At 39.3% G+C, this 26,049-nt stretch overlaps 1 protein-coding gene across 1 annotated transcript in view; it reads left to right on the forward strand.

Moving 5' to 3' along the window:
* Window positions 1–26,049, forward strand: part of col27a1 (collagen type XXVII alpha 1 chain) — a 70,263-nt gene that overhangs the window by 27,930 nt on the left and 16,284 nt on the right. Inside the window, exons 7-31 of the mRNA XM_022744445.1 lie at window positions 789–842; window positions 944–997; window positions 5,145–5,252; window positions 5,373–5,426; window positions 5,954–6,007; window positions 6,828–6,881; window positions 7,505–7,549; window positions 7,643–7,696; window positions 8,830–8,883; window positions 9,467–9,520; window positions 11,664–11,717; window positions 12,147–12,254; window positions 14,028–14,072; window positions 14,514–14,567; window positions 15,333–15,377; window positions 17,157–17,210; window positions 17,701–17,754; window positions 17,990–18,043; window positions 21,406–21,450; window positions 23,421–23,528; window positions 23,679–23,732; window positions 23,834–23,887; window positions 24,450–24,503; window positions 24,723–24,830; window positions 25,989–26,042. Coding sequence (XP_022600166.1) covers window positions 789–842; window positions 944–997; window positions 5,145–5,252; window positions 5,373–5,426; window positions 5,954–6,007; window positions 6,828–6,881; window positions 7,505–7,549; window positions 7,643–7,696; window positions 8,830–8,883; window positions 9,467–9,520; window positions 11,664–11,717; window positions 12,147–12,254; window positions 14,028–14,072; window positions 14,514–14,567; window positions 15,333–15,377; window positions 17,157–17,210; window positions 17,701–17,754; window positions 17,990–18,043; window positions 21,406–21,450; window positions 23,421–23,528; window positions 23,679–23,732; window positions 23,834–23,887; window positions 24,450–24,503; window positions 24,723–24,830; window positions 25,989–26,042 — 1,530 coding nt within the window. The remainder of the gene's footprint in view (window positions 1–788; window positions 843–943; window positions 998–5,144; window positions 5,253–5,372; window positions 5,427–5,953; window positions 6,008–6,827; window positions 6,882–7,504; window positions 7,550–7,642; window positions 7,697–8,829; window positions 8,884–9,466; window positions 9,521–11,663; window positions 11,718–12,146; window positions 12,255–14,027; window positions 14,073–14,513; window positions 14,568–15,332; window positions 15,378–17,156; window positions 17,211–17,700; window positions 17,755–17,989; window positions 18,044–21,405; window positions 21,451–23,420; window positions 23,529–23,678; window positions 23,733–23,833; window positions 23,888–24,449; window positions 24,504–24,722; window positions 24,831–25,988; window positions 26,043–26,049) is intronic.

Below are 26,049 nucleotides of genomic sequence, written 5' to 3' on the forward strand. Positions count from 1 at the left end.
TATATTCCATTTGGGGTCCTATAATCAAATATTTCATAGTATTAAGAGTCTTCCTGACTCTATGTGAAGGGATTTATTTATTAATGAATTCATTTATGAATAAATCCATTCATTTGTTTGTTTGTTCGTCCTCCTTCTGTCTTCCTCTCTACCTTATTTCTGTCCTACTTTTGACTATCACTGATTTTGATTCGTTTGTCAAAGCACTTTGTAAACTATGTTTTTAAATAGATAGATAAAGTTAAAGTTATTTATGGATCCCCTCAGCTATATCTCTCTGTACCTATTTTTTTTTTTTTTTTACATATTATAATTTTATTTCATTTATTTATTTTCCTCATTTCTCTCAGTAACTCCATCATTACATTTCAAAATCAGCTGACAGTTTTGTATTGTGTCACTAGTAACAGAGAGCAGTGTATATGTAGGATGAGATAAGAGGGCTTGAGTAGAGAGGATAAAAAAGCCTGTTTGTTGATGGGTTTAAAAGAAGCATATATGTTAATGTTTTCTCACTGTGCTCAATGTAACATGAGTAAAAATAAATAAAATTCCTCATATACATTATTATCATCCATATAGACTGTCATTTTCTGTTTTTTGTTCCTGGATCTGTAACTTATCCTGTGTGTTTCCATTCTTCCTGTAGCAAACCAATTTCTATCAGTTACTTCGTGCTGGTTGGCCTGTAAGTATGCTGTGACGATTAACGGCCTTCTTTGTTTGGATGTAGTTGTTTTGTTAATTCCTGTTGACCTGAGGCTGGTTTGTTTTTTGTGAGCTTGCAGAGTAAAGAGGGTCCAACAGGACCACCTGGAGAGATGGGCAGGCCTGGGCTACAGGTTAGAGATGGGCTGCATGCACAGTTTTGATTTAGAAAATTCTGTGTTGATTAAACCTGAATTAGTGAACAATTTCTATTTTCCCTGATCTTCTTTCTCAGGGGCCTGCCGGTGAACCTGGGGACCGTGGACGACCAGGGATGCCAGGAGAGATGGTAAGCACCCAGACTATCACTTCCTATACAGTAGTAAATAGTTGTTAAACCGTTTGGTAAAAAAAGATGTTTTAGAGCCTCAAACCTGGTGTCACCTCATCAAAATTAGTCCATGAGTCTGGAAAATCTAATGTTGGGTAGCAGGGTGATGAGTGGGGGTGAGTAAACAGCAACATACTAAATGCTAAACACGGAACGTCATGCCCTGAGAGACCTGTCAATCAAGGCAGATTGACCGGCAAGACATACTCATGAAAAGTTTGAAATTTATTGAGGTTTGTTTACATTTTCAGCCATGCTAGCGGCGTGACTCTAGGGACGGCATGGTCGGTCCGTCAGTCGGTCAGCCCACCACTTTGGTCCAGACTGAAATATCTCGACAGCTATTGAATGGATTGCTTTGACATTTCGTGTGGACAATCAGGATCCATAGAGGATAAATTCTTGTTATGATCCCCTGACTTATTCTAGGAAATATGTACTATGAAATATGAAATTATTGTACCAGTTGATGGATTGGTACAAGATTTGTTACAGAGGTGGCTCCCAGAGGATGATTTGTGATCACTTTGGTGACACCTTGCCTATTGTGCCTTCATCATTTTGTCCAACACTTTGGTTTATAGCCAAATACTTACAAAACTAATGACATGTCCTTTCTGTTTCATGCTAATTAATGCATATTAAAATGCTTATTTAAGATCCTAAACATAGTAAACATTACACCTGATAAACATCAACTTATTAGCATTATCACTGTGAGCATGTTAGCATGCTAACTTTTGCAATGAGTTTAATGCATCACTGTGGCCAGCATGGCTGTAGACTCTTAGTCTTGTTTCCACACTGAATGACAAAATCACAAGTCTATTGTGGGTCTGCATTTAACGCCTCTAACGCTTTGAATAAACTTAATGGTGGGTGCAGTTAATAAAATAATGAAAAATAAAAATGTCACATTTTTATGCCGTCATCACTTCAAATAGAAATATTCTACATTTCCTACTTCCTTTTAATACAGTCTGATACATTTGGTGTCATTAGAAACTTGGGCATTGAAATTAGTTTCTGTGGAATTGGCCAATGCTTGTTCATACAGCAGTTGAGTTAAATAAAGTGTAATTTACTGTAGCTGGTGGAGCAGAGTGTGGTTAAAAGAAGTGGGTGCTGTCCGCCTGTGCATGAAACTCTATGATGTAACCATTCCCATATTGAGAGAATAAGCAATCAAAGTTGCATTGCTAAATTAAGAAGTTCCATATTTCTTTCTAAATTTGAACACACTAAGGCGTAGTTGATGTTGAAGTTTTCTAAATTTATATTGTGTAATTTCATAAGTTTCACATTCTCTCACTAAGGCCTCACTTCTTCTCATTTAGTGTTGAGTTACATAAGATTTGAAAACCACTGACATAATGTGTTTGGGTGAACAGGTTGTAAAGGTGGAGGTAATTTAAACTGTGTTACATCCATCTCAGCAACCATCTCAAAATACATAAACATGAGTCCTGGAAGTTCAATGTGACTGTATGGAAACTGAAAGCCTGGTGCCAGTATTGTGTGAGGTCTCAGTTGGGTAATAAGTTGGTACTGGGGACCAAACAGTGAGGTTAGGGATAGCTGAAAACACTCACTTGCCTGTACAACAGCTCCTGGTGACTGTTCTGTGAGAGAAGAAGAGAGAATTTATAATGGCTTCAAAAAGTATTCAGACCACTTCACTTTTTGCATACATTACTGTGTTGTAGAAATTAATGTAAAATTGCAATTTTTCCCACCGGCCTATACTCAATAATCCATAAGAACAAATTGAAAATATGTGTTTCATTTTTGGAAATTTATTAAATGTCAAAAACTGAAATCTCTCAATTACAAATGTATTCAGAGACTTAATTCAACACTTTGTAGAAGCCCTTTTGCAGCAAATACAGCTTAGATTTTTCTTGGGTTAGTCTCTACAAGCTTTACACCCCTGGATTTAGGAAGTGTATCCCATTCTTCTTGGCAAATCTTCTCAAGTGTCTGAACTGTAATCTTCAGGTCTCTCCACAGATGTTCTGTGGGGTTTGAGCCACTCAATGACAGTCAGAGACTTGTCCTGAAGCCACTACAGCTTCGTCTTGGCTAGATGCTTCAGGTCATTGTCGTGGTGAAAGGTGAACCAGTGCCCCAGCTTCAGGTCGTAGGAGGCAGGTTTTCTTCAAGGTCCTCTCTGTATTTGGCTGCATTCATTCTTCCCTCAATACTGGCAAGTCTCCCTGTCCCTGCCACTGACAAGCAGCAGTTATAGTGTCCATTGGGTTCTTGGTCACCACATAGGTGAAACACACATAGGTTTGAACCATTCAAATATTTTGCACATTATGTCCATAAGAGGGTAAACCAATACAAGAAAAGATATAACTACTTGTATAGCTGCTTATTTGAATGCACATTTTGAAGATGAACCCTCAGGTTGCTAGTGCTGCTAACTGTAACTTTTATACAAGTTTATCTCAAGGCTCCACAATTTTGCTGTGTACTGACCAAAATCTGAAGTATTTCAGTTTTTAGGTTTTGAATTGCTCAGAGTGCAACTCAGTCTGTAGCTGAGTTGGGTTTTGAACTCTCTGCCATCATTGCCACATGTTGTTGCTATTCATTCATTTCAGCTAGACTTAGATTTCATTTTGACTCCAGTGCATTATGCAATGCATTCAGCGCAGCGGATCAGGCCCACGAAAGAAATCTTTTTTTTTTTTTTTTTTTTTTACAATTCCATCATATAAATGACAAAGACCGTTTTTGCCCAGTTATTCAGTTTGTATGGCCAACTCTTGGAAGAGTTCTGGTGGTTCCAAACTTCTCCCATTTCACAATTACTGAAGCTGCTGTGCTCCTGGGAACACTCAAAGCTTCAGAAATGGTTTTATACCCTGGCCCTGATCTATGCCTCATCACAAAATTTTATTGTGGGGGTTCCTTCTGGCCTGGTTTTTGTCCTTACATGAAGTCTGAATTGTGGGACATTATGTCTGTTCAATTCAGTTAGACTCCTGTCAAGTTCTGGTCACATCTGAAGGATAATTAAAGCCAACAGGATGTACCTGACCACCACAATTTGGAGTGTCACAGCAAAAGGTCTGAATACTAATGTAACTAAGAGCTTTCAATTTCTGATAAATTTGCAAAGATTTCTAAAAAAAAAACATGTTTTTGCTTTTGGGTCATTTGGGGTTATCTAGTGTCGATTGATGGACAAAAATCTTAATCTGAATATAAATATGAATTAAAAGTTAATCCAAAACACATAGTTCTGAATACCTTCTGAAGCCATTATAGGTGGCCAAAAGTATAGATTGTGTTTAGATTGGCAGCTTCTAGGTATGAATGTGTGTAGTTATGAAAAATTAGGCAGTTAATCAACATCAGCTTTCATAATTTTAATTAACCATCTGTGAAGCAGATGCCAAACGGTTCCAGCTACTGAAATGTGAACAATGACTGCTCTTCTCTGTTTTATATGATTATAAATTGAATATCTTTGGGTTTTGAAAGGTTGCTCAGACAAAACAAGACACATGGAGATGTTACCTTTGGTTTTGGGAATTTATAATTGTAATCCTTCTCCATTTTGTCATATTTTATAAATTAAATGATAACTCAATTAATCACTAAAATGGAAATAATCATCAGTGTGTAGGACTGAAACTATCCTTGTTAAACAATGGTGAAAAAGCTCATTCATTATGTCAGTCTCCACATGTATAATTCTGTATCCATCATCCTGAAATATATCATCCTCCAGTGCCAACACAGGTGGTTTAGCATTCATTGTGAATCTGTGCATGTTCTCCACCTGTTTTCAGGCAGTTATTTTGTGTGTTGTTATTCAGGTGATGCCCTGTCTGTGTGATGAATGGCTCTGCAGAGTGGTGGAGAGGCATCAGTGTCTCAACAGTATAGACTTGTAATTTATAATGTAACTATCAGGGTGTGAAGCTCACACACGGCTGGAGAGTTTTGTTATTTCACTCTTTTTCTGGTTCATTATTTTCATTTTTTGTTTTACTTTGCTGGTTTCCTGTAAATGCTGACACACAGGCTGATAGAGAAACAGTCAGTATCCACAGTGGCTCTACCTCTGATGATTTATGTTGCCTGACAGGGGGAGCAGGGTCCCAGGGGTCCTCCAGGACGAGCCGGGGCCCCAGGGAGAGATGGTGAAAATGGAGAAGACGGTCAGCCTGGGTCACCTGGTGCTCCTGGATCACAGGTGGGCATATTCTCTATAGTAAACACTGCTAGTCTAGGATGAGTGTGTTACAGTTGGTTAAATATGTGTTTGTTTTTTCACCTGTTTAAATCTTTCCATCTTGTCTCTAATTGACATCAGGGCCCCTGGGGATACAGGGGAGAACGAGGGTCCAAAGGGGAAAAGGGTGATGAGGTGAGGAATAAAACTACACAGCTGCTTTTGTAAGGAGGAGAAGTCAGCACCATTTAAACTTTTGATTTACTGTTTGTGAAATTAAACATGTGTGGAGTGAAGAACACATTGTTGTACTGCATACAGTTTGAGCAACAACTCATAAATACTATCTTTCTCTTTTCTCTTTTACTCTAATACTGTCTTTCTTTTTTTAACCATTGACCATTTATTTAGCACATATATTTTTGATGACATTGTTTATTTAGGAATATTTTGTTCAGCTAACATTTTGTCAAATCCAGATCCAACTGTTTGGTCTAATTAGTGCTCAGTTTCATTTGAGGTTTTTTGATACTCGTGCCTTTGAGAAATGATTTGGGAAATATTATGAATATTATATTTTATTTAACCCCATTTTCATTTTATTAAAGAATCTAATCTTCTGTTAACTGTTGTCATCACACAAGCAGCTGAACAATAACTTTGCTTAACTAAAAAATAAAAATGAATAAATAAATTAATAATTTTTTTCTCTACCTCCCCAGGGTCTCATCGGCCTCAAGGGTCCAAGAGGGGACATTGGTGAACCTGGTGAGAAGGTACTCTGATGCATTTATTTGTTATCCACCTTTTAAATTAGAATTTGAATTGGCGCCAATGTTATTGACACACAGCGGTACACAACATTAATGAAAGACCTCTGGTCCTTTGTGGCTTTCGTGAAGCATGAAGATGTGGATTGCTTTAAAACAGACGGACTGTACTGCCTGCATCTCTTGATATGATGATATTTCTTTTTGAACAATACAGTATGTTGTAATGATCACATACTCTTCTGTCTTTGTATAGGGCTCAACTGGTTTACCTGGCCCACCTGGTCTTGTCGGACTACCAGTAAGTGTCTCCACTGTTACAGCATCTTTTTATATGTGTAACAAACCAGGAATTTCACATTATGTTCATAACCTTTGTGAAGAAAATAGGTGGCTCATTTTTCCTTTATCTGTGACATAAAGTCAAATGTATGTACAAATGGATATCAGCACTTTAAAATTTAAAACAATAAGGATGACAGTGAAGATGTCTCTGTGTAATACATTTCTTACACGTCTAACTGGTGTAAAATAAGAGGAAAAAGGCAATCAGCTTTTATGAGAAAAAAAAACATTTGCTTCTAAGTCTGTTTTAACCCCAAATGAGTCCTTCTTTGAGCTTTGAGTTCTAAGTCGTGAGGCGCTGACTTTCATTTTCTCTTCAATCTATTCTCTGGTTTATTTTGATTCTACATGGCATCAAATGAGAATCTCACCGCACAGATTCTGTGACCAGTCTGTATCATTGATCCTCACTTTGAATACAGTGTTTTCTATGTATTTTAATGATATATTGAATACATCTTTATTTTTATCTTCTCTGCAGGGGTCTCAAGGGGTCAGAGGTGGCTACGGGCTAGAGGGGCCCCGTGGTCCTGATGTGAGTCATGTGCTATCCGACTGTTGATCTGAACTTTTGTAACTTTGCACTTTACACAATCAGGGGTGACCCACAACATCATCAGTTGGCCTGAGAAGACATGGATTTTGCAGCATTTGTAAATTGGGGAAATGTATTAGACATCCAACCTGTCCATGGCTTGAGTCTATCCCAACAGCTTTGGGAAAGAGGAGGTCTACACCATTAACATTAATATATACATACATAATTTTGTGCGTTCTTTGCTGCTGTAGCGTTTTGTGTTAATGATGTGAATGAAGGTTAAGACTGACTTATACACTGTTGCTCATAAAGTTGGAATAAAATATTTTTTACCTCTTTCCATGAAATGATTGTGACAATGTGATTTATTTCATTTCACCTGGGTAATTGGGACACATAATGTAATTATCGCACCTGGTCAAAAGTGATTACTGATGCATTTAAGTAGGAATAAACAGAGGATTGTGTCTGAAAACTAAATTATTCCAACTTTGTGGGCAACAGTGTATCTTAAATTTATCATACAGTTTTAATCATGCAAGATTCTGAACTGTAAATATGAACCTCTGGACACTGAGGACAGTAAATCATTCACACTGTTACTTTCTTGCTGTTACTAGGGGGAGAGCGGGCTGGATGGCCCCCCAGGTCTGCCAGGGCCAACGGTAAGAAGACAGAAGGATAAGGTGATAAAATATTTGACTGTTAGTGTCAGTTATGAATATATACCTAATATTTTTTTTGTGTGCGTGTCACAGGGAGCACCAGGTGTTACAGGAGGTGTTGGCGCTCAAGGAGTTAATGGCTCGAGGGTAAGATTACACTACAAGTATTTATTACCAGCGACAGCATGGCTGGTATTATTTCACCTTGTGAGTCTTCGTGTGTGTGTGTGTGTGTGTGTGTGTGTGTGTGTGTGTGTGTGTGTGTGTGTGTGTGTGTGTGTGTGTGTGTGTGTTGTGTGTGTGTGGTGTGGTGGTGTGTGTGTGGGTGGTGGGTGTGTGTGTGTGTGGTGTGGGTGGGTGGGTTGTGTCATCAATGGGAAAATGTGTTGAGACATCCACTGTAGCAAGAACTACCACAGAGGAGGTTTTGAGGTCTTTTGAAGCAGATGTTTGAATGTCTGTGGACAGATGTCACCACAATAGCGTCACAACTGTACAAGATACATTAAGGAAACTTTACAGCTTTGTAGTTAAGATCAAAATGAAGCCAGAGTTTGGTCTGACTCATGAGTACTAAGTTAATTACTAGTACTAGTAAAAAGTACTGAGTGCTCATGAGAGTGTCAACATGCTGATTGGCATCACGGGCGGTGTGATCCCATTGTGAGATGGTCTGTAGTTATAACTCTGGAGGTGAAAAATGTTTTCACCTAGCTCTGTCTTTTTTTCAGTTAAATTATTATTCATTAAACAAGTTCCCAGAGCCCAAGCGGATGTCTTCAAATGAGCTGTTTTGTCTAAGCAACAGTCCCAGACCCAGAAATATTCAGTTCATAATGACATCAAATAGAGAAAAGCAGCAAATTGTAATATTTCAGAAGCTGGAACCAGAGACTATATGACATTTCTGCTTGATGAGTGACATTAATGAGAGGATAGATGCATCATCAAAATTGTTGATTCATTTTCTGTTGATCAAGAAATGTTTGATGGAAACAGGCAGATAGTGACTAGCTGACTAAATGATGGTAATTAGTTTGTAGTTTGGGGACCAGTTTTATAGATCTCAAACAAAATCAAGCTTAGATTTCAGGAAATTTCTCTTGTTTATAAAATGTACATGTCAGATAAAATTTCTTTCAGGGGGACATGGGACCTGCTGGCAGTGTTGGTCACAAAGGCCCACAGGTATATATTTTGATTGATCATAATTATGCAAGTTTTTTTTTTAGAGACTATGTTTGACATGAAATGTGTTGCCTTCTTTTTCTTCCCATTAGGGGCCTCCAGGTTTAGAGGGACAGATTGGACCCCCTGGACTCAGAGGGCCTCAAGTGAGTACAGTTCAAGATGAGACCGTTGATGGAGACTTGTGACTCTTTGCGGTGCTGCTTCATGAACTTGTGCAGGGAGTTTAAGTCAAACTGTGTATCTTAACAGGGACATTTGGGACTGATCGGTTTCCCCGGCCCTAAAGGACATCCTGTAAGTTTGTTCTCATCATGTTATTTTGTTTAATTTTTTTTCTTTTAAAGTTTATGTTTTTGGGCTTTTGTGCCTTTATTGGACAGGACAGTATAGAGAGACAGGAAATGGGGAGGCAGAGAGAGGGAGAATGACATGCAGTAAAGGACCGTCCGATGCAAGATTCGAACCGGGGCCGACTGCAGCGAGGACTGTAGCCTCTACATATGGGGCGCCTGCTTAGACCACTGCACCACTCGACGCCCCTTTCTTTTGTTTTCTTTTGGTGCACAGGGGATTTGCTGTTCCACATGGTGGAACAGCAAACATTACAATCTTGTGCATAATGAGGAGCCAACAGTAGTGTATCAACAAGGCCTGACCATTTAAAATCAGAAGATACAGTATCTTATCACTGCTTTCCTGTTTGTTTGTCTTTTGTTTTCTTACCAGGGGCCTGTGGGACCCATGGGTGCCCGGGGGGAACCCGGCTTTGAGGGGCCCATGGTGAGTTACACTTGAACATGTTCATCAGGGTATTACATCATAACAATAATACACTTGCAGGTTCACACTACAGTGGCAAGAAAACAGTGTGAATTACCTGGTTTCCTTTAGTAATTGATCATAAAATGCAGCGTTTTCCCATACACCTTGCTAGTGAGGTGTTTAGGGGACATCTGTAAATTATAGGTTGTAGTGGGTTACATTCTCCCCCTCTAAACAGCATGAGTCTCTGCATGTACACTGGTCACACGCTGCATCACCAGCGACCACAAGTAAAGTCTTAGCCGAGCTGAAATTTTATCTGATCTTCATCTAAACCACAAGTGTAGACAAAATGAATGTGCTTAAGCTAATAACACATAAACAATCTTTAGCGTTCTCATTCAACACATCCATTAAACATTCACGCAGCTGGTGGAAAAACCAAGTGAAGCCTTGGATTTAATAACTGTTTGAACTTCCTTTTCCCCCAATAACCTCAAACAAGCTCTTTAGTAGCTGTAGTGCACAATGTTCAAGAGGATTCTTCCTTATAGAGCTGCTTCAGCTCAGACATATTCTCAGGATGTCTGGTGTGAGCGGCTCTCTTAAGTTCATTCCACAGCATCTCTCCTGGATTAAGGTCAGGACTCTGACTGGGCTCCTACAGGTGGATTTTCTGTGTTTGAAGTCATTCTATAGTAGATTTACTTTGATGTTTAGGGTCATTATCCTGCTGCATCACCCAACTTCTACTAAGCCTCAGCTGGTGGACATCCACCCTAACATCATCCTGTAAGATACCTTGATAAAGCAGAGATTTCATTTTCCCCTTGATGTATGGCCTCAAATTAGAGTCAAAAAGATTTTGAACTTGTAAAGTTTGTAGATGTAAATCAACCTTTCTAAATCTATGAATTTGCATGAGAAATTCAAATTTGTACGTGTGTAAAAAACCTTTGTATTTGTAGAAAAAAAAGAGACAAATCAAACATTAAACAAATGATATCAGTGATAAGGTTACACAAAGACAGTCAAAAAAGTCTGGCTCTTCTGTGACCCAGGTGGATTTGCATGCATACACAGCACATTAAATTTTAACCATTGTTTTCTACAGGATCTTCTTTTTTACCTCACTGATCATCTGCGTTGTGTCTTTGGAGTTATCTTAGCTTTGCCTCCAATTCTACGGAGAGTAGCCACAGAACTCCTTTTCCACACAGTTTGTCTAACTGTGAACTGATGAATATGTAAACTATTGCTATCACTTGGTAACTCTCTCCAGGTTTATGTAAATCAACAATTCAGCAGCTCAAAATGTTTGAGTGTTTTTATAAATGAAAATAGCTCAAACCCACACCTCCAATCTTGTTTCATTTGTTCGACTTGTTAGTGCCGTTAACTGCCAACCTATACTGTGAATGTTTGAATTATGTTTTCAGTACAGACAAGATCAATACAATGATTTGTGTGTTATTAGTTCAAATAGATTGTGTCTGTTTTCTTGCATCTGCATGTATGAACAGACATATATTACATATAGATATATGTAAGAAGGTCAAAAGCACATGTGAATATTAAATTTAGTACCAGTTGTGTGCAAGGTTTTGTATCTGGTCCCATAACTTTTGTTACCACAGTAGATGTACCTCACTGTACAGCATAATATATTTTCACATTGATCTCTACAAGCACTCTGTTGGTGGACGTTTAGCTGCAGCCTCACAGTGCCATCTCCTGGATGTAAGGTCTCAGTGGATCATGACATGATTCTGTGACACTGAAATAACTTCTTCAGTGTCTGCTGAGCTTCACCACAATAACTCTCCAGCAGATTAAAGTTTTCAAGTTGATGCACTACAAAATAAATTCCATTTTTACTAGTCATTTCACCCGCTATCTGTCCTGCTGTATAGTTGGTATTGTAGTGATTGGTTTATAAATTTGCTTACATAGTATGTAATGCTTACTTAATCTGATGTCTCCTTTTCAAGTTTTAAAACATATATTCAAGAGCTTTTGGCTTTGTTTACAGGGCACTCCAGGGCTACAAGGTCCTGCAGGTTTTCCCGGGGTAACGGTAGGTGCCCAGTATAGATAACAAACATATTCACTGCTAAACATTATTGGCTGAACCTGCTTTTGATCATTTCCTTCTTTACAGGGTAACAGGGGACCAGATGGGGACAAGGGGGATGTGGGACCTAAAGGCAACAAGGTAGGACACAGCAATTTTCTGTTTGATAGCACTGAATGAAGAGAATGAGCAACTTAAATGAATAGCTCAACACTTTGAGGGATATGATTATTGACTTGCTCTTTGAGAGTTACATTTATCAACACCATTCATGTCATGTACGCTAAATGTAAAGCAGCAACCGGGGACTGGTTAGCGTAGCTTAGCACAGAGACTGGTAACGGGGAAACAACTAGTCAGGCTCTGTCCAAATCTAACAAAATCCAACTACCAGCACCTTTAAAACCCATTAATGAGCTTGATTTATCTTGAGTTTTCTTTAATCAGCACGAAACAGACTTAAAGAAAGTGAATAAGTGTATTTACCAAAATGTCAAACTATTCGTTAACATTGACACATGATTCAGAGAGGTCTCTGCCCCTTAGAAAGTCTCTCTGTTTTTCTCTTAGGGTATTAAGGGGGCAGAAGGCATTAAGGGTCCTCAGGGAGAAAGGGGCCCCACCGGCTTCCAAGGTTTCCCAGGGAACAAGGGCCAGCCTGGCCCCAAAGGCACTGAGGTACACTTTACAGCACTGTGGTTATTCGTAAATATTCTATGTGTAAGTATTTTTAAAATAAGATCCACCTACAGTCCTGTTTTCAGACAACACACCACTTGTTTTAGATCTATACTGGCAACAAATAAAATCCTTTCCATTACCATGTTATTAACCCACTGTGTTTGCAGAGCATTATTGTATTACATGCTGTTTTAAGCAGGAGAAAGAAGTGTGTGGTGAAGGTGAAAAAACAAGATAAGCTTGACTGATTTTATATTTCTTCATTCAGGGCACAAATGGAGAAACTGGTCCTCAGGGAAAACAGGGCAGTCGTGGGTTAAAGGTCAGTGATGATTTGTGCATCCAACACCGTGAAATGTCAGATGACTTCATATGTTGATCCAGATTTAACACCAGATTTAACTGTGTAACATTAGAGCTTCCAGGGGCCTAATACACATGCATTTAACAATCCACATTCTTGTTTCTACACTTGGTCATTCCACAGAAAGATAACGTGTTTAAAAAGTCTAAAAGTATTGAAGTATTTTTCTTGGAGCATGTGGAGCATGAGTCACAATGAATACTGTGAAATAATGTTTTAGATTCACTCTCAGCCTTCTGCTAAATGTCTAATCCATTGTAAAAGAAATAACTACAGCTAGTTTGTTTGTCTATCTTTGACACACAAGGTAAAGTCTTGATTGTTTAAATGTTTTTAAAACCGACCGATTAAGCCACAATTTACATCTTCACTAATAACTGACTGTTTTTAGCAATGTGTGGATGATGAAGTCTCTCCTGAAGTGAGTCATTAATTATTAGGGGTTAAAGATTCCTGCCATCTTTAAGTTTACAGTGAACTCAGTGTGGGTGAAGTATGATTGTCTCTTAAAATACTGCACCTTAGTCTTACAATATACTGATTAAAACAGAATTGATGTTGAGGAGCTGGAGATATTCAGAGGTTTTCCTTTAGTGTGGGAGCTCCAATAATGAGTGGATCCTACATTTCCCATAATCCTACTTTCCGTTAGTTTGTAGTCTCCATGTCCAATGACATCATCAGGGTTATTGTTTCCTTGAGAGCCGCAGAAGACTTTACAACTGTTTTCTCAGCCTGAGTGGTATTAACCATGATGAGTAATTTGAACTTGATGTCTAAAATTCACCACTTTAAAACAGCAACCTGATTATTCACCTTCTTTGACCTCAGGGAGTCTTCCTTCATAAATATGTTTGTTTGCAATGCTGACTTTGCTGATGTGACTATGTTACACAAGAGTAGTAACCCACACTCTGCTCCATTTGTCTAAAGTTGTCATAAATGAATCATCTGTCATTTCTGCTTCACCCTTTCTGCACAATTTCTCCCATTTTAAGAACAAGAGAGCAAATTCATGCTTTTTTATTAAATTGTCATACTGATGCTCAGCAACAAACACTAACATCTAAACCTCCTTGAAGGGGAACAGGGGACCAGATGGACGTAACGGCAAACCAGGACCCAGAGGGAACAAGGTATAAGACTCCTTTTAGCTCATAGGGTTCATCACACTGCCATCCCAGAGGCAAACATGAACTGAAAAAAAAATATGGATATACTGTTTCTGTCTCTAGAGTAAACACAGAAAAAGACAGCAAGAAACAATTTTTAAAAAATGCCATATTAGAGGTAGCACACAGAAACTGCACCGCACATCATCAGCTTAAGAAACTTACAATGTGAGTTGCTTTGTATTCAGTTTTAGTTACTTAATGCTAATGTCTTCTCTCTTTCCTTCTCTCCAGGGTCGGACTGGACAGAGGGGCCACACTGGCCAGCCAGGCCCATCGGTAAACTTGCTCACTGTCAGAAATTATTCATAGTGTATTCAAGATGAAACTCTCTGTAGCTCATGGTCATATGTTTGAAACGCAGGTCAGACAGAATCTGAATACTGGTATTACAAATATGAGAACTAAAGTTTAGTTAAATTGTTGAATTTATGAAGTAGTTTTAACAAAACTTTCTTTTTACATATACATTTCTAGTATGAGATGCTATTTTGTTTCTAGTCATAATCATGAAGCAGATTTCTAGATAAAAAGTAAACTCACCTGCCATACTGGCCTGCAGAGGCTAAACAGATTCATTCTTAATTGCTCACTTTGTTTCTATTTGAAAAAAAAATGTCATATTTTGAAAGTAGTCAAAAAAAAAGAGGTTTACAGGATGAACAGTTTGCATGTGTGTGTCTTTTGTGTCTGTGTGTGTTTTTGGTTGATTCCTCCCAGGGTTTGCTGGGGCCACCTGGACCAGAGGGAGCAGAAGGAAAGCCTGGTATACAGGTTCCCATTCTCTATCATATTTCAATCCCATCACCTATAAATGTTGTTTTTGTGTGTTGTCTTTACTTTCTGCCAGTGGACCAGTGTTTATTATTTTGTGAATTATTTCCAATAAACATGGACTTATTCCACACAGTCTTTATCACTGGGTTTGATTCCCAGCTTTGACTTTTAGAGGAAAGAGGGCTTTGTAGAGTGATGACTACAGAGGCAACAGACATTTCACTGCACATAGTCACACACTTTAAAAAATTCTTCTCTGAATACAAGATTAGATGGCTGTTGGGTGATGGTTTTGAAGAGTGACATACTGAAACACTACCAAGATGAAAATGCCCTAAAAATGTCAAACCTTCTCCCAAGTTGAGTTGAGGTTACTCCTCTGAAGTAATTGTTGGTTCAGACAGTAGGAGGCAGTCTTTGTACAGTACTGTGATGAGCTGTTGTACATCTACGGTAGAGTTCATGTTGTATCCCCGACTCATTTATTCATCACTACATTTTATCCAATATTGAGAGACAGAGTTTTACTTGGCTGGAAGATTTGTCTAATTCTGACATATTACATTACAGTACATTATTGAGAGTTTCCATCTTCATAATCAGTATTGCCATGTTTTTGTGTGTTATAACAATGATAAAAGTTTAAATGAAATTGATTAAGAGACTGAATATTCATGTCCTGAGTTTATACATTCATTCCTTACATGACCTCTGCTGCTGGGAAAAATTGCATCTCTGGTATTTTCTCTGTCTCTGTTTCAGGGTCCCTCAGGTGCAACTGGCAGTGACGGCAGTAAAGGACTGACGGTAAGACTGTTAGCTGCAGGACAACCTCAGCGTTCAGTTTGTGACATCATCCCTGCACCTCTGCGTTTTTTGGCTCTTTGCCCCCAGCTTCAGGGTTCAGTTGAATACAAACACATTATTACAGTTTTACAAGATATCCCAGGTTCAAATTATGGAGGATTTTATAGATTTGTGAGCAGGAAACTCAACGAACGCTGCCAAAAACATATTTTAAAAGGACACAACAGAACCTGCTACCAGCCAGTTAAACAGATCAGGTGTGTTGGCTAAACGGCTGAGTGTGCATGTGTGTATGTATCACACATATGCCTACACATACTGTATAATAGTATAGACACACTCAATGACCAAAAGTATTTGGTCACCTCAACATTGCACCTACATGTGTTTTTGTCCAAAAGTTGAAACTAAAGAGTCAAAACCATGAAAAAGAGCCACAGAACAAATATTTTGTGTTCAACAGTTTTTGTTAAAACTTTTAATCCTACTGGATTTATTAATCTAAATGTACTGCTGCTGACGAACAAGTTTTGTATTACCAAATTTACAGTCACCACATTATTATTAATTAAAGACAAATACAGCCTGTTAAAGAGTGTTAATCTAAATTCTTAATTACCAATACATTATCCATAATGACATTTAGGCAGTAGCTTCATGAGTTCCATTAAATGAACGACCAAGAAGCAATTAAATGGTAGATTAAGCGACTATTAGTAAAATTCTGAATCAACTCGTCTAAAAACCAAAAATATAACTGTTCACTGCACGTCTGTTATTTGCAAGATATAAATGGCAGTTTGTTTCACATTTGCATTTGGTATTTTTAGGCGGCTTTGCAATTCTCATTATGTTTTCTCATTCCTCTCTGTCCCTTTTCACTACATTTGTCTTTTATTACTGTCACTTTTTTAGGGTTTTCAAGGGGTTGCTGGGGAGAGAGGAGCAGATGGTCCACCAGGTTCTCTGGTACGCCAAGTTGTCACTCTGCGGCTTTGTCATCTGAAGGACAGAGGACTTGAAACTGACTTCTTCAGAGTTGTGGCAGCCAGGCAGGAAATTTGGAGATGAACAGCTCCTTTGATGCGTATAACTCGAGAAATAGCAGCTGGGTTGACTGTAAATATGCAAGCGGCTGAAAAATGAAGCCAACACCGAAGTGCCAGAAAGCAGTTTGTTGAACGGCCAATTGAGGCTGGCTCCATCAGTGATTCAATCCTCATAGACTCCCATGTTAAAATGCCCAACTTTACAGCAGAAATAAACATGTTTACAGCCTGGTACAAAAAACGGTTTTGGTCTCTGTAGCTAATTTGCTCCTTCATGACAACTGATTACTCACCCGTTTAAATTTTATTAAGGCTTTAAGTTATGCATGATTGACAGAATGATGACGACAGCAGAGCAGCCCACTCTGAGCCCACTCTTCAGAAACATGTGGGTGATGTCACGGAGGCTATATCCGTCTTTATGTACAGTGTATGCAAATATGGCAGCCCACAGATAACAATGTTTTGTTCAAAGATGAAAAACAAAGGACACATCAGACTCATTCAGCTAAAACGTCAGGAACATCAATCTTCTAATTTAACGTGTGGTCAGACAGCCAACAAGCATTTTTTCAAAAGATTTCAGATTTCTTTACATGTAGAAAAATCCTTATTTTCACTGTGAATGTTGCCATACATATCTGTGCAGTCCTGCAAATCTGATTGGCTAGGTAGATAAACATTGATTTGTACTTTGGCCGTTTGGTGATGGAGTGTTTTCATCTGATAGGGGCCACCAGGGAAGACAGGACCTCCAGGCTTACCAGGACCCCCAGGAGAGATGGTGAGTCCACAGGTGCACAGATACTGGTTGTGTGTGTGTGTGTGTGTTTGTGTATTTTGTCAATTTTATCTTACATAGATGTGCTTTTTGTGTTTGCGTTTTGTGTGTGCGTTTTGTGTGTGTGTTTTGTGTGTGTGTTTTGTCAGGGTTTCACAGGGAAGCCAGGCATGGAGGGACCTCAGGGCCCATTAGGCATGTATGTAAGTGATTTTTCAGCCGGGCAGATACAAGGAATGCACCTCCACTACCTTTTCATAGCACATACACTGTACACAGGATATACAATACATGTACAGTATAACGTATTGTTGCACAATAAGACTTGGCACTGGAAAGCACTGATTATGGAGCCTTGACAAAATTATCAAGATGTAGAACAAGCTAATAACAACTATCCAGGGCCGTCCCTCTGGTAGCTGTTGTGTGGTGCTGGATTTATGACATTAATTGATAATTCAGTTCTTCCGTCTGTTGTTCCCTCTCCCATTAGGGTATCCAGGGGAACGTGGGCATGCGTGGGCCTCCAGGTTTTATGGGAGAAAGGGTATGGTCATCTTTGTCTCACCTGTCTGCGATGTTAAAGCCTCATGACAACAGTAAAAGATGCTAAAAAGTTTATTATAAATGATATTCAGATATTTTTGCTAACATTTGCTGACAAAGTGCAGACGTTTTTCTTATATACTTGAGTTGTTAAAATCTCTATGTTTGCAAACACTGCAACATTAAATGTGACAAGAAAAGTCAGACTAATAATCTCTTATTTTCTTCTCCACCAGGGTGAGCCAGGTTTACGAGGTTTATCTGGGCCTGTCGGGAAGCCAGGACCTGCCGTAAGTGTACAGTCAATTTTAGTTTTTTTTTTATTTTCTATCCATGGACCCCTGGTAACTGTTAGGACTATATGAGAGAAGGACTGAGTATTGTTGAGAGGATTTGATTAAGACAGCGGCGATGATGGGGTCACGCCAAGGAGGGTTTGGTCTATAAACCAGTGAAGTGTGCAGCTGGTGTGCAGGGACTGCCAGTTTATGGAAGCGAACAGGACACAGTGATTGATTTTGTCGGGGGCACTGCTGGCAAAACTAATGGCAGAGTGACGTGACACGTTCAGCTGATGGAGGACAAATAACTGAGTTTCACTGTTGTCCTGCAATAGTTCCACTGTACAGTATGTGCTTGACACTGTTTGCAATTTATATCCTTACAGTAAGTATGGGTCTGGGGGGGGGGGGGGGTTGCAGGTCTAAGTCAATACTTATTTAAATGTAGTTGAAAAGTGACATTCTGTACATGTTTTGTTTACATACGACCATGGTTTCAACACTACTTCAATAACTGTATCTTATTGTGTAGCACATTTATCATGGAACCTGCTACAGGTTCAAATACTGTGCAATAGTTAGAAAAACGACCATATATTTGTTATTTACTGCCTGTTGGAACCAGGATCATTTCATATCTCCAGGAAAACCAACAGGCCTCTAACACTGGACTCATGTGAAATTAAACTCCATCAAAACGAATAAACATCCAATGAAATTCACCAAGCACTTTATTAACAACACCATACTAATACTGGGTAGTTCCTCCCTTTGTTCTCAAAACAGCCTCAATTCTTCATGGCATTGATTCCACAAGGTGTGAGAAACTTTCCTCTGCTCCATGTTGACATGACTGCATCACATCATTTCTGCAGATTTGTAAGCTGCACGTTCATGCTGCCAACCTCCTGTTCTACCACATCCCAAAGGTTTCTACTGAATTCAGGTCTGGAGACTGGGGAGGCCACTGAAGCTCTCATGTTCATGAAACCAGTTTGAGACGACTTTTTCTTTGTGACATAGAGCATTATCCTGCTGAAGGTATCCATTAGAAGATGATAAACTGTGGTCATAAGTTTATGCCTCAGCAGAAATCCAAATTCATCAGACCATTCTACACTTTTAACTTTAACTGTCCAGTTTTGGTGAACCTGTGCCCCCTGCAGCCTCAGATCTTTGTTCTTGGCTGACAGGCTGACATGGTCTTCTGCTGTTGTAGCTCATCCACCTCAAGCTTGTTGTTGATTCTGAGAAGCTTTTCTGTTCACCACAGTTGTAAAGAGTTGTAATACGAGTTACCATAGTTCTGTCAGCTCCAACTAGTCTGGTCATTTTCCTCTGACCTCTCTCATCAACAAGGTGTTTCTATATGCAGAGCTGCCGCTCACTGGATGTTTTTGTTTTTCTCACCAAACTTAGTAAAAAATGCTAGAGGCTGTTGTGAAAATCTCAGGAGATCAGCAGTTTCAGAAATACTCAAACCAGCCTGTCTGGCACCAACAATTATTGCATTGCACTTTAAGATTGGCTGATTGGATAACTGCATGACCAAACAGGTGTACAGGTGTTCCTAATAAAGTGCTCATTGAGTGTAAATGTCCATGAACACACAGCAGTAACACAAGTAAACACATACGAGCCTCTGTGCTAGCATCTACTGTATCCACAGACAGAAACAGCAGAAACTTAAATGAAGCTTTGTTTTGTTGTTGTTTCCATAATTAGACAAATTGTGTAAACTGATGTTTTCCCCTCTGAGTCTTCTGCTCTGTTTTGAAGTCTTGGGTGAGGCTGAAAGGTCAAACTTTCCTCTTGAAACTCATCAAAGTTTCTGCACCCTATAAATCAGTCCTCCTGTCTTTTGGTTGGTTAGATCTGGGAATAAGAAAGTCCCTCTTGCATGGAAGGGGTTAGTTTCAGTAATGGAAGTCAGACTGTTTTCTGAAGTTCACTTCTTCCCCACAGTCCTCCTTGCAGTGTCATTGGCCACACACTCTGCTCACTCACATGGTTGCTCACTGCTGTAGTGAAATCCATCAATGTGACATAGAGTGAAATCATACAGTACCAAGGAGGTGGATTCATCAGCTGCCGGCTTGAACACTAAATACGCTGGTAAACTGGACGCTTTCGTGTTCACTTCACTGGAAGCACTGACAGCCACACTCTAGCAAATAATGCTGTCAACAAAAGGAAGACATGTACAGCCTGAGTCAGGTTCTGTGTTTTACTGCAAAGGTTTTTTGAAATATCATGTCTATACTTTATTCTCAGAGGGAATAAAAGAAAATGTAATAAGACAGAGAGTAGACAGAGCCGGTGGGGATCAGTGTTTGCCAAAAAGTGAAAGCTTTAAACCTCTGATTTTCTCTTAACCGTGTGACAATACAGTCCTCACTGTCCTTGAGATAAAATAACTGTTCAGGATTCACAATTCATTAAAAACTTTGTTTTTGTTATTAGTTCAGGTAAGTTTTCTAACTTTCTTTGCAGGTAGCAGCCGAAGTGAGGTAATAGCAAATGCAGTCATGAAAGAGTGTTTAAAGAACAACAACAACAATTCATCAAAGGGATGAATTAGTTAAAACTCACCGATTGTTTCCTACTATCCACTGTACACACTGTAGCTCACGAAGCAACCAGCAGTAAAACTATCCCTCAGTGCAGATAAAGGCATTTGACATACTTAGCTGGAAGGTTATGTTCAGTGCATTTTTAAAGTTTAGCCCTAGAGAATAATATAGTGACTGGATTAAGGCACTTAATGCATCAGCAAACAGATAACCTCACACTACATGTTGCTAAAAGACAAGGACGCCCACTTTCCCCGTCCCCATCTGTCATACTTTATCAAACTGCAGCAATCAGGCCTCTCTGTGTTTGTTTACAAGAAAACCCCACAGGGTACATCTAATCTTAACCTGCATGTGTTACAGAGAGTACAGGTAGCCTACATATAAAGTGAATAGTGTATGGTATAAAATGTATCTGAACAGCATAAAATAATATGAATAAGTTATTTATTTTGATAAGATTCAATCCATCCCGCTCCTAAAACGTGCTCACCATGAACAAAAAGAAGCACTGCAATCATACATTCTGCCGCTGTTTGTAATTTTTATTGTGTGTCATGTTTATTATAGTGTTATTTCCCTTACCATCATTGTGGTCTTTGACCAACAATACGAACTGCTTTTACAGGTTGAGTTCATACTGCAGTTGAGAGACAAGAATACAAATTATGTCAGTTTTACACAAAAAAGATCAGATCTGCTTTATCTTATTTCCTCTCTCTCAGTGCTCAGACAGAAGTGTGAGCCATGGGTGGGATTAGCATGTTCTGACTTGCCTTGTCTGTTTTTCTTTTTCAGGGTCTGCCAGGTCCTCCTGGAGAGAAGGGACTCCGGGGACCTCAGGTGAGAGAAGCCTTTAATAAAAGAGTTTGTAAATCAAAGAGAAGCAGATATTTTGCTTCCATCACGTTTTGTTGATGGATTTAAACTGTGATGCCGGTGGTTTTCAATAATTTAAACTCACTGGTCCTGTTCAGACCAGGTATTAACACCTGTCTGTGGTGATCTGGTCCGATCACTCTGAAAATATTTCACTATTTGAAATGGCAAAACTTTGTATTATTTTTTAGCTGTGCACAGTGCGCTGATTTGCTCAACCCCTCTGTGCCTCTCGCTCTCTCTCTCCCTCTCTCTCTCTCTTACAAACACACACACAAACACATTGACACAAACGTTAATACAAACACTCGAAATGCAATTTAAAGCAAGGTGTGAATTGACGAACTTAGAGCTGACCACTTGTGATCAGATCACTGAAGACGCATGTTAAGCCAGGTCTGAACAGGGCTATTGTCCATAAGGAAATCCAGTTTGTAAAAGTAGCACAGCATAATGTAATGTACAATATCATACATGTATTTGTATGTTACCAATGTTCGCATGTACATTTTCTTTGTGTCTTTCTGATGAAGTTCCGACAAAAGCCCAGTTATCAAAAACACGCCAAAGAGCATCACAGATTTATAGATCTAAATCTGTATCATGGACAACAGTACCTTAGTTATGAACTTTTTAAGCAAACCTCAGTATGAGCTTCACACTCACTGAAGCTTCTTATTGGGATCCTGAGGGATATTTTTTTTATTTTACTGGTGGTGCTATCACGACACTAAAACAAAGGAGAAGGTGAACGTTTGGAGATATGGAGGCAGCTGACGAGAGCTTGGTGGGAGTTTACTGTTGCTGTTTTTGGGACCATTTGTCAGAAGTTGGGCCACCTACAGTTCCTTGGGGCAGAAATAGTTAGATTTGTAGGGAAACCTTCGGAACTAACAGACCATGTGTTTCACTTTTCTGTTTCTTAATCAACCAGTGTCTTAAGTGGAACTCATGTTTTTAATCACAGGGCCGTCCTGGAGATGAAGGACCCAAAGGGATACAAGGCCCAGCAGTGAGTTACAGTTCATAGTGAAGTTTGTTGGTCTGTATTTTTAGGAATGTTTTTAATAATTTGTGTTTGTATTTAAGTGAAATACATCATGAAGAGAGAGGATGTGCGCAGCAGGGTGGTGTGTCTGTAATTATCAAGCAGTAAAGTTCAAGTTTGGTGTCAAACATCACAAGCAGTTGTGCAGGTGCTGTCTGTCTGTCCAGAGGAAGAAACCTGCCAGAAGCTGCACATAAAAACTATACTATACTTCTCTCATCAACAAATCAGACTTAACATATTCATGAAGATGCCTTTGAGTAGAATTGCTGAGTCGCAGCAAAATTGGATAACGTCAGTATCAGTGGCAATCATCAATCATGAATAAGGTCAAATTTAACAGAATGGTATCATTTTTATTGTGGAAGAATTCACTCCATCATTAAACTCAGTGCACTGCTCTGAAATTGAATGAAAGAAGGTGATGTCATTGATTTTCTATCAGCGAGGTCCCTACAACACATGCTGACAATTGCTGTTCATTGATTATCACAGTCAATGAACTAATCATCGCAAAAATTAGGAAACTGTCAGCCATCTGTACTTGTTGATGTGCACCACTGATTCATAAAAACAGAACAGCATGTGTATGTATTTGTTGTGCATGTGTGCTGACTTGGATCTCTGATGCGTCTGTAGCTGATGTGAGTCACAGCTGACTGAATGTTATTAATAAACTTTACAACAATGACACGCTAAAACAACAACAGATACAAATTTGCAACGGATGACAAATGTTTCACTGGGTGATTCTTGAACTTGTTCTCAGCAGACTCCAAAATGTCTTTCAAACATTGTTACATTAAAATTGCAGATTAGATTATTGTGATATTCTTTTGACACAAAGGTTTAAATATTGCTCTAACAGCTGTTCTGTGATATTTAGGGCCCTCCAGGTGTTCCAGGTGCCGATGGGGCAATTGGAAAACCCGGACCCAGGGGAAGTATAGGGCCCCCAGGATCTCAGGGGCCACAGGGGCCAGCAGGAATCCCAGTGAGTGGGTACCTACCATCGACTGCTGTTTTTCTTTATGTCGCTTGTCATCTGGAAATAAACAACCCGCTGAAGCTAGACATCTGTCACATTCTAAAAACTAAACACATAAAAAAGTTGTTTAACAGCATGTTTGTTGGATCTCCTCAGGGCCCACAGGGTGCTGATGGGTTATTAGGAGCAGCAGGGGAAAGAGGACCTAAGGTAAACTACAGTACATATAAGAATTCTGTAATATGAGTGTTTTATTATGATATTTATGTCTGTATAAATGTATGTATTATGTCTGATACTATAATCTCCAGGGTTTACCTGGTTCACCTGGTGATGCTGGCCACACAGGACAAGATGGACAACAGGTCGGTGAAGTTTCATAATGAGGCAAAGAAAGCTATTTTTTTTTATTTATCTAACTTCAAAATCATTTATTTATTTTTTTTCTAGTGCTCCATTAAAAAGATAAATTAGAAACACCACAGAACTGGTCAAGTAAACATGTTTCTGAATTAAAATAAAGCTTGTTCATTGACCTGTGATCTATCTCCATCTAATCCTGTCCAAACAAACATCATAAGTAATAAAAAGTTTACCATTGTGTGGCCTGCAATGAGCTGCTTCTCAAACATAAGCCATGCATGTGATCGGTAACATCTTAAATCCACTCTGGATTTTACAGGCAGCTCTTCTGGAGAAGCTTCGTCTATATTTCTGTTGAATTTTGAGAGAAAAGTGACACTGACAAGAGAGAAAAGAGAGTAAATACGATGACTGTAAAGTCCCTGTCACCTTTACACAGTTAGATGCCGTAACATGATGGTTTTTGGATCAAACATCACCAGTTTTTTGCATCTACATTTACTTGTGTACTAGTACCACAGAAAACTTTTGATTGACAGTTGATGATTGTTTTGATCTCCCCAGGGTCTCCCTGGCCAAACAGGAATCGAAGGACCACCTGGACAGAAAGGAGACCAGGTCAGTGACTCCAGCTGCACCGGTCCTGAGTGTTTGCATCACTGTTTGCACACACCACAAGCAACTTAAAAAAAAAAAAACAGTTAAAGTGCATCTGTTTCATGCAACATGAAGCCAAGCAGACTTTGTTTAATGTTGAGGAACAGTCGACAGCCTCATAAAGCCAGCTGTGTACTCTCACAGAAAAACCTGTGTCAATAAGGTTGTCGTGCTTGACAGGGGGACATAGGGTCTTGCGGGAAACCTGGTCCTCCAGGGCTCCCAGGAGATAGAGGACTTGAGGGCCCAAAAGGCCTACAGGGACCACCTGGACCAGCGGGTAAAGAGGTAGGTGCAGTTACAGTTGTTACAGCTGTTTACGCAAAGATGATCTTCACTGTGAATGATTACAGATGTGGACACACATGTTGAGCTGCTGTCTCATAAATGACAGGGCAGCTTCACAGGAGGTGATTTTCCAATTCAGTGAAGAATTTATGGACCTCATCAGATCACCATCAGCTCCACCATGTTTACTTTATAACGTCACACAAACAAAGTGTGTGATGGTGATCAGATGTGTTTGTTTGTGTTTTGTTTATTGGTAGAATTAGATTGTTATCATCTTATAATGTCTAAAAGATTCCAGGTGCTCTGTCAAAGAGGTATAAGAACAGTTTGAAAAGCATTAAACCACTGTTACAGATAGTAAGCTGTGAATTTACATTTTTCTGATGATGCATTGGTGGCAGTGCTTAACTCGAGTTGCTCCTCTTGTCAGATGGTGATTATATAACAAATCATCTTATCAGATTATGTAACAAAAACCTATGCTGCTGGTTTACAATATGTACTGATTATCTTGTCGTGTTGTCAAGTGGAAAGCTTGTAGTGTGTGTTCTAAAGTGCTAATTTTTCAGTTCCTTGTTGAATGTAAAAGGCTGTCTTGAAAAACAATAAAATGTGGTGCACGCTTAAAGGGCGAACCTTGGATTAAGGATAAAAACAAACAAAAAAAAAACCCATGACAATTAAAAGCAAAAGGACCCAAACACCAAGACGTGGCAATGTACAGGAACAAAGTAGATCAAATGGAGCTTCAGTTGGCGCTAACGTACAGTGTATGCTAGCGACTGCTCACTGAAACTCTTCTTGTTGAGACGTGTCCTGGGAATAATGATATCCAGTCCTTACCAATACTTTGTATCATGAAGTGTTTATTTTTCTTGTGTCCGTAATCTGAAATGTCCCTGACTTCCAACAAGATTCGTAAACCAAGTTAAACAAAAAGCAGCCACGAAGTTGTCCAAGAACAGTCAAAAACTATTTGCCCCTTCACAAGGAGCAACACCTGTGTTTACTGCCTTGTGGCTTAAATTTTCTGCGGACAGCCTCGGCCTTACCATACACTTCCTAGTGCTCGGAGGAATATCACACAAATCAAATATATGGCTCCTACAAAGACAACTACGCATCTCTAGACTTCTGTTAACTCCTCTTCTGCAGGGCGATTTCGGGCATCCTGGTGAAGCTGGAGATCCTGGGCCCAAAGGGGAGAAGGTAAACA

The sequence above is a fragment of the Seriola dumerili genome, unplaced genomic scaffold (assembly GCF_002260705.1).
Source record: "Seriola dumerili isolate Sdu_G_001 unplaced genomic scaffold, Sdu_1.0 BDQW01000081.1, whole genome shotgun sequence".
Classification (NCBI taxonomy): Eukaryota; Metazoa; Chordata; class Actinopteri; order Carangiformes; family Carangidae; genus Seriola; species Seriola dumerili.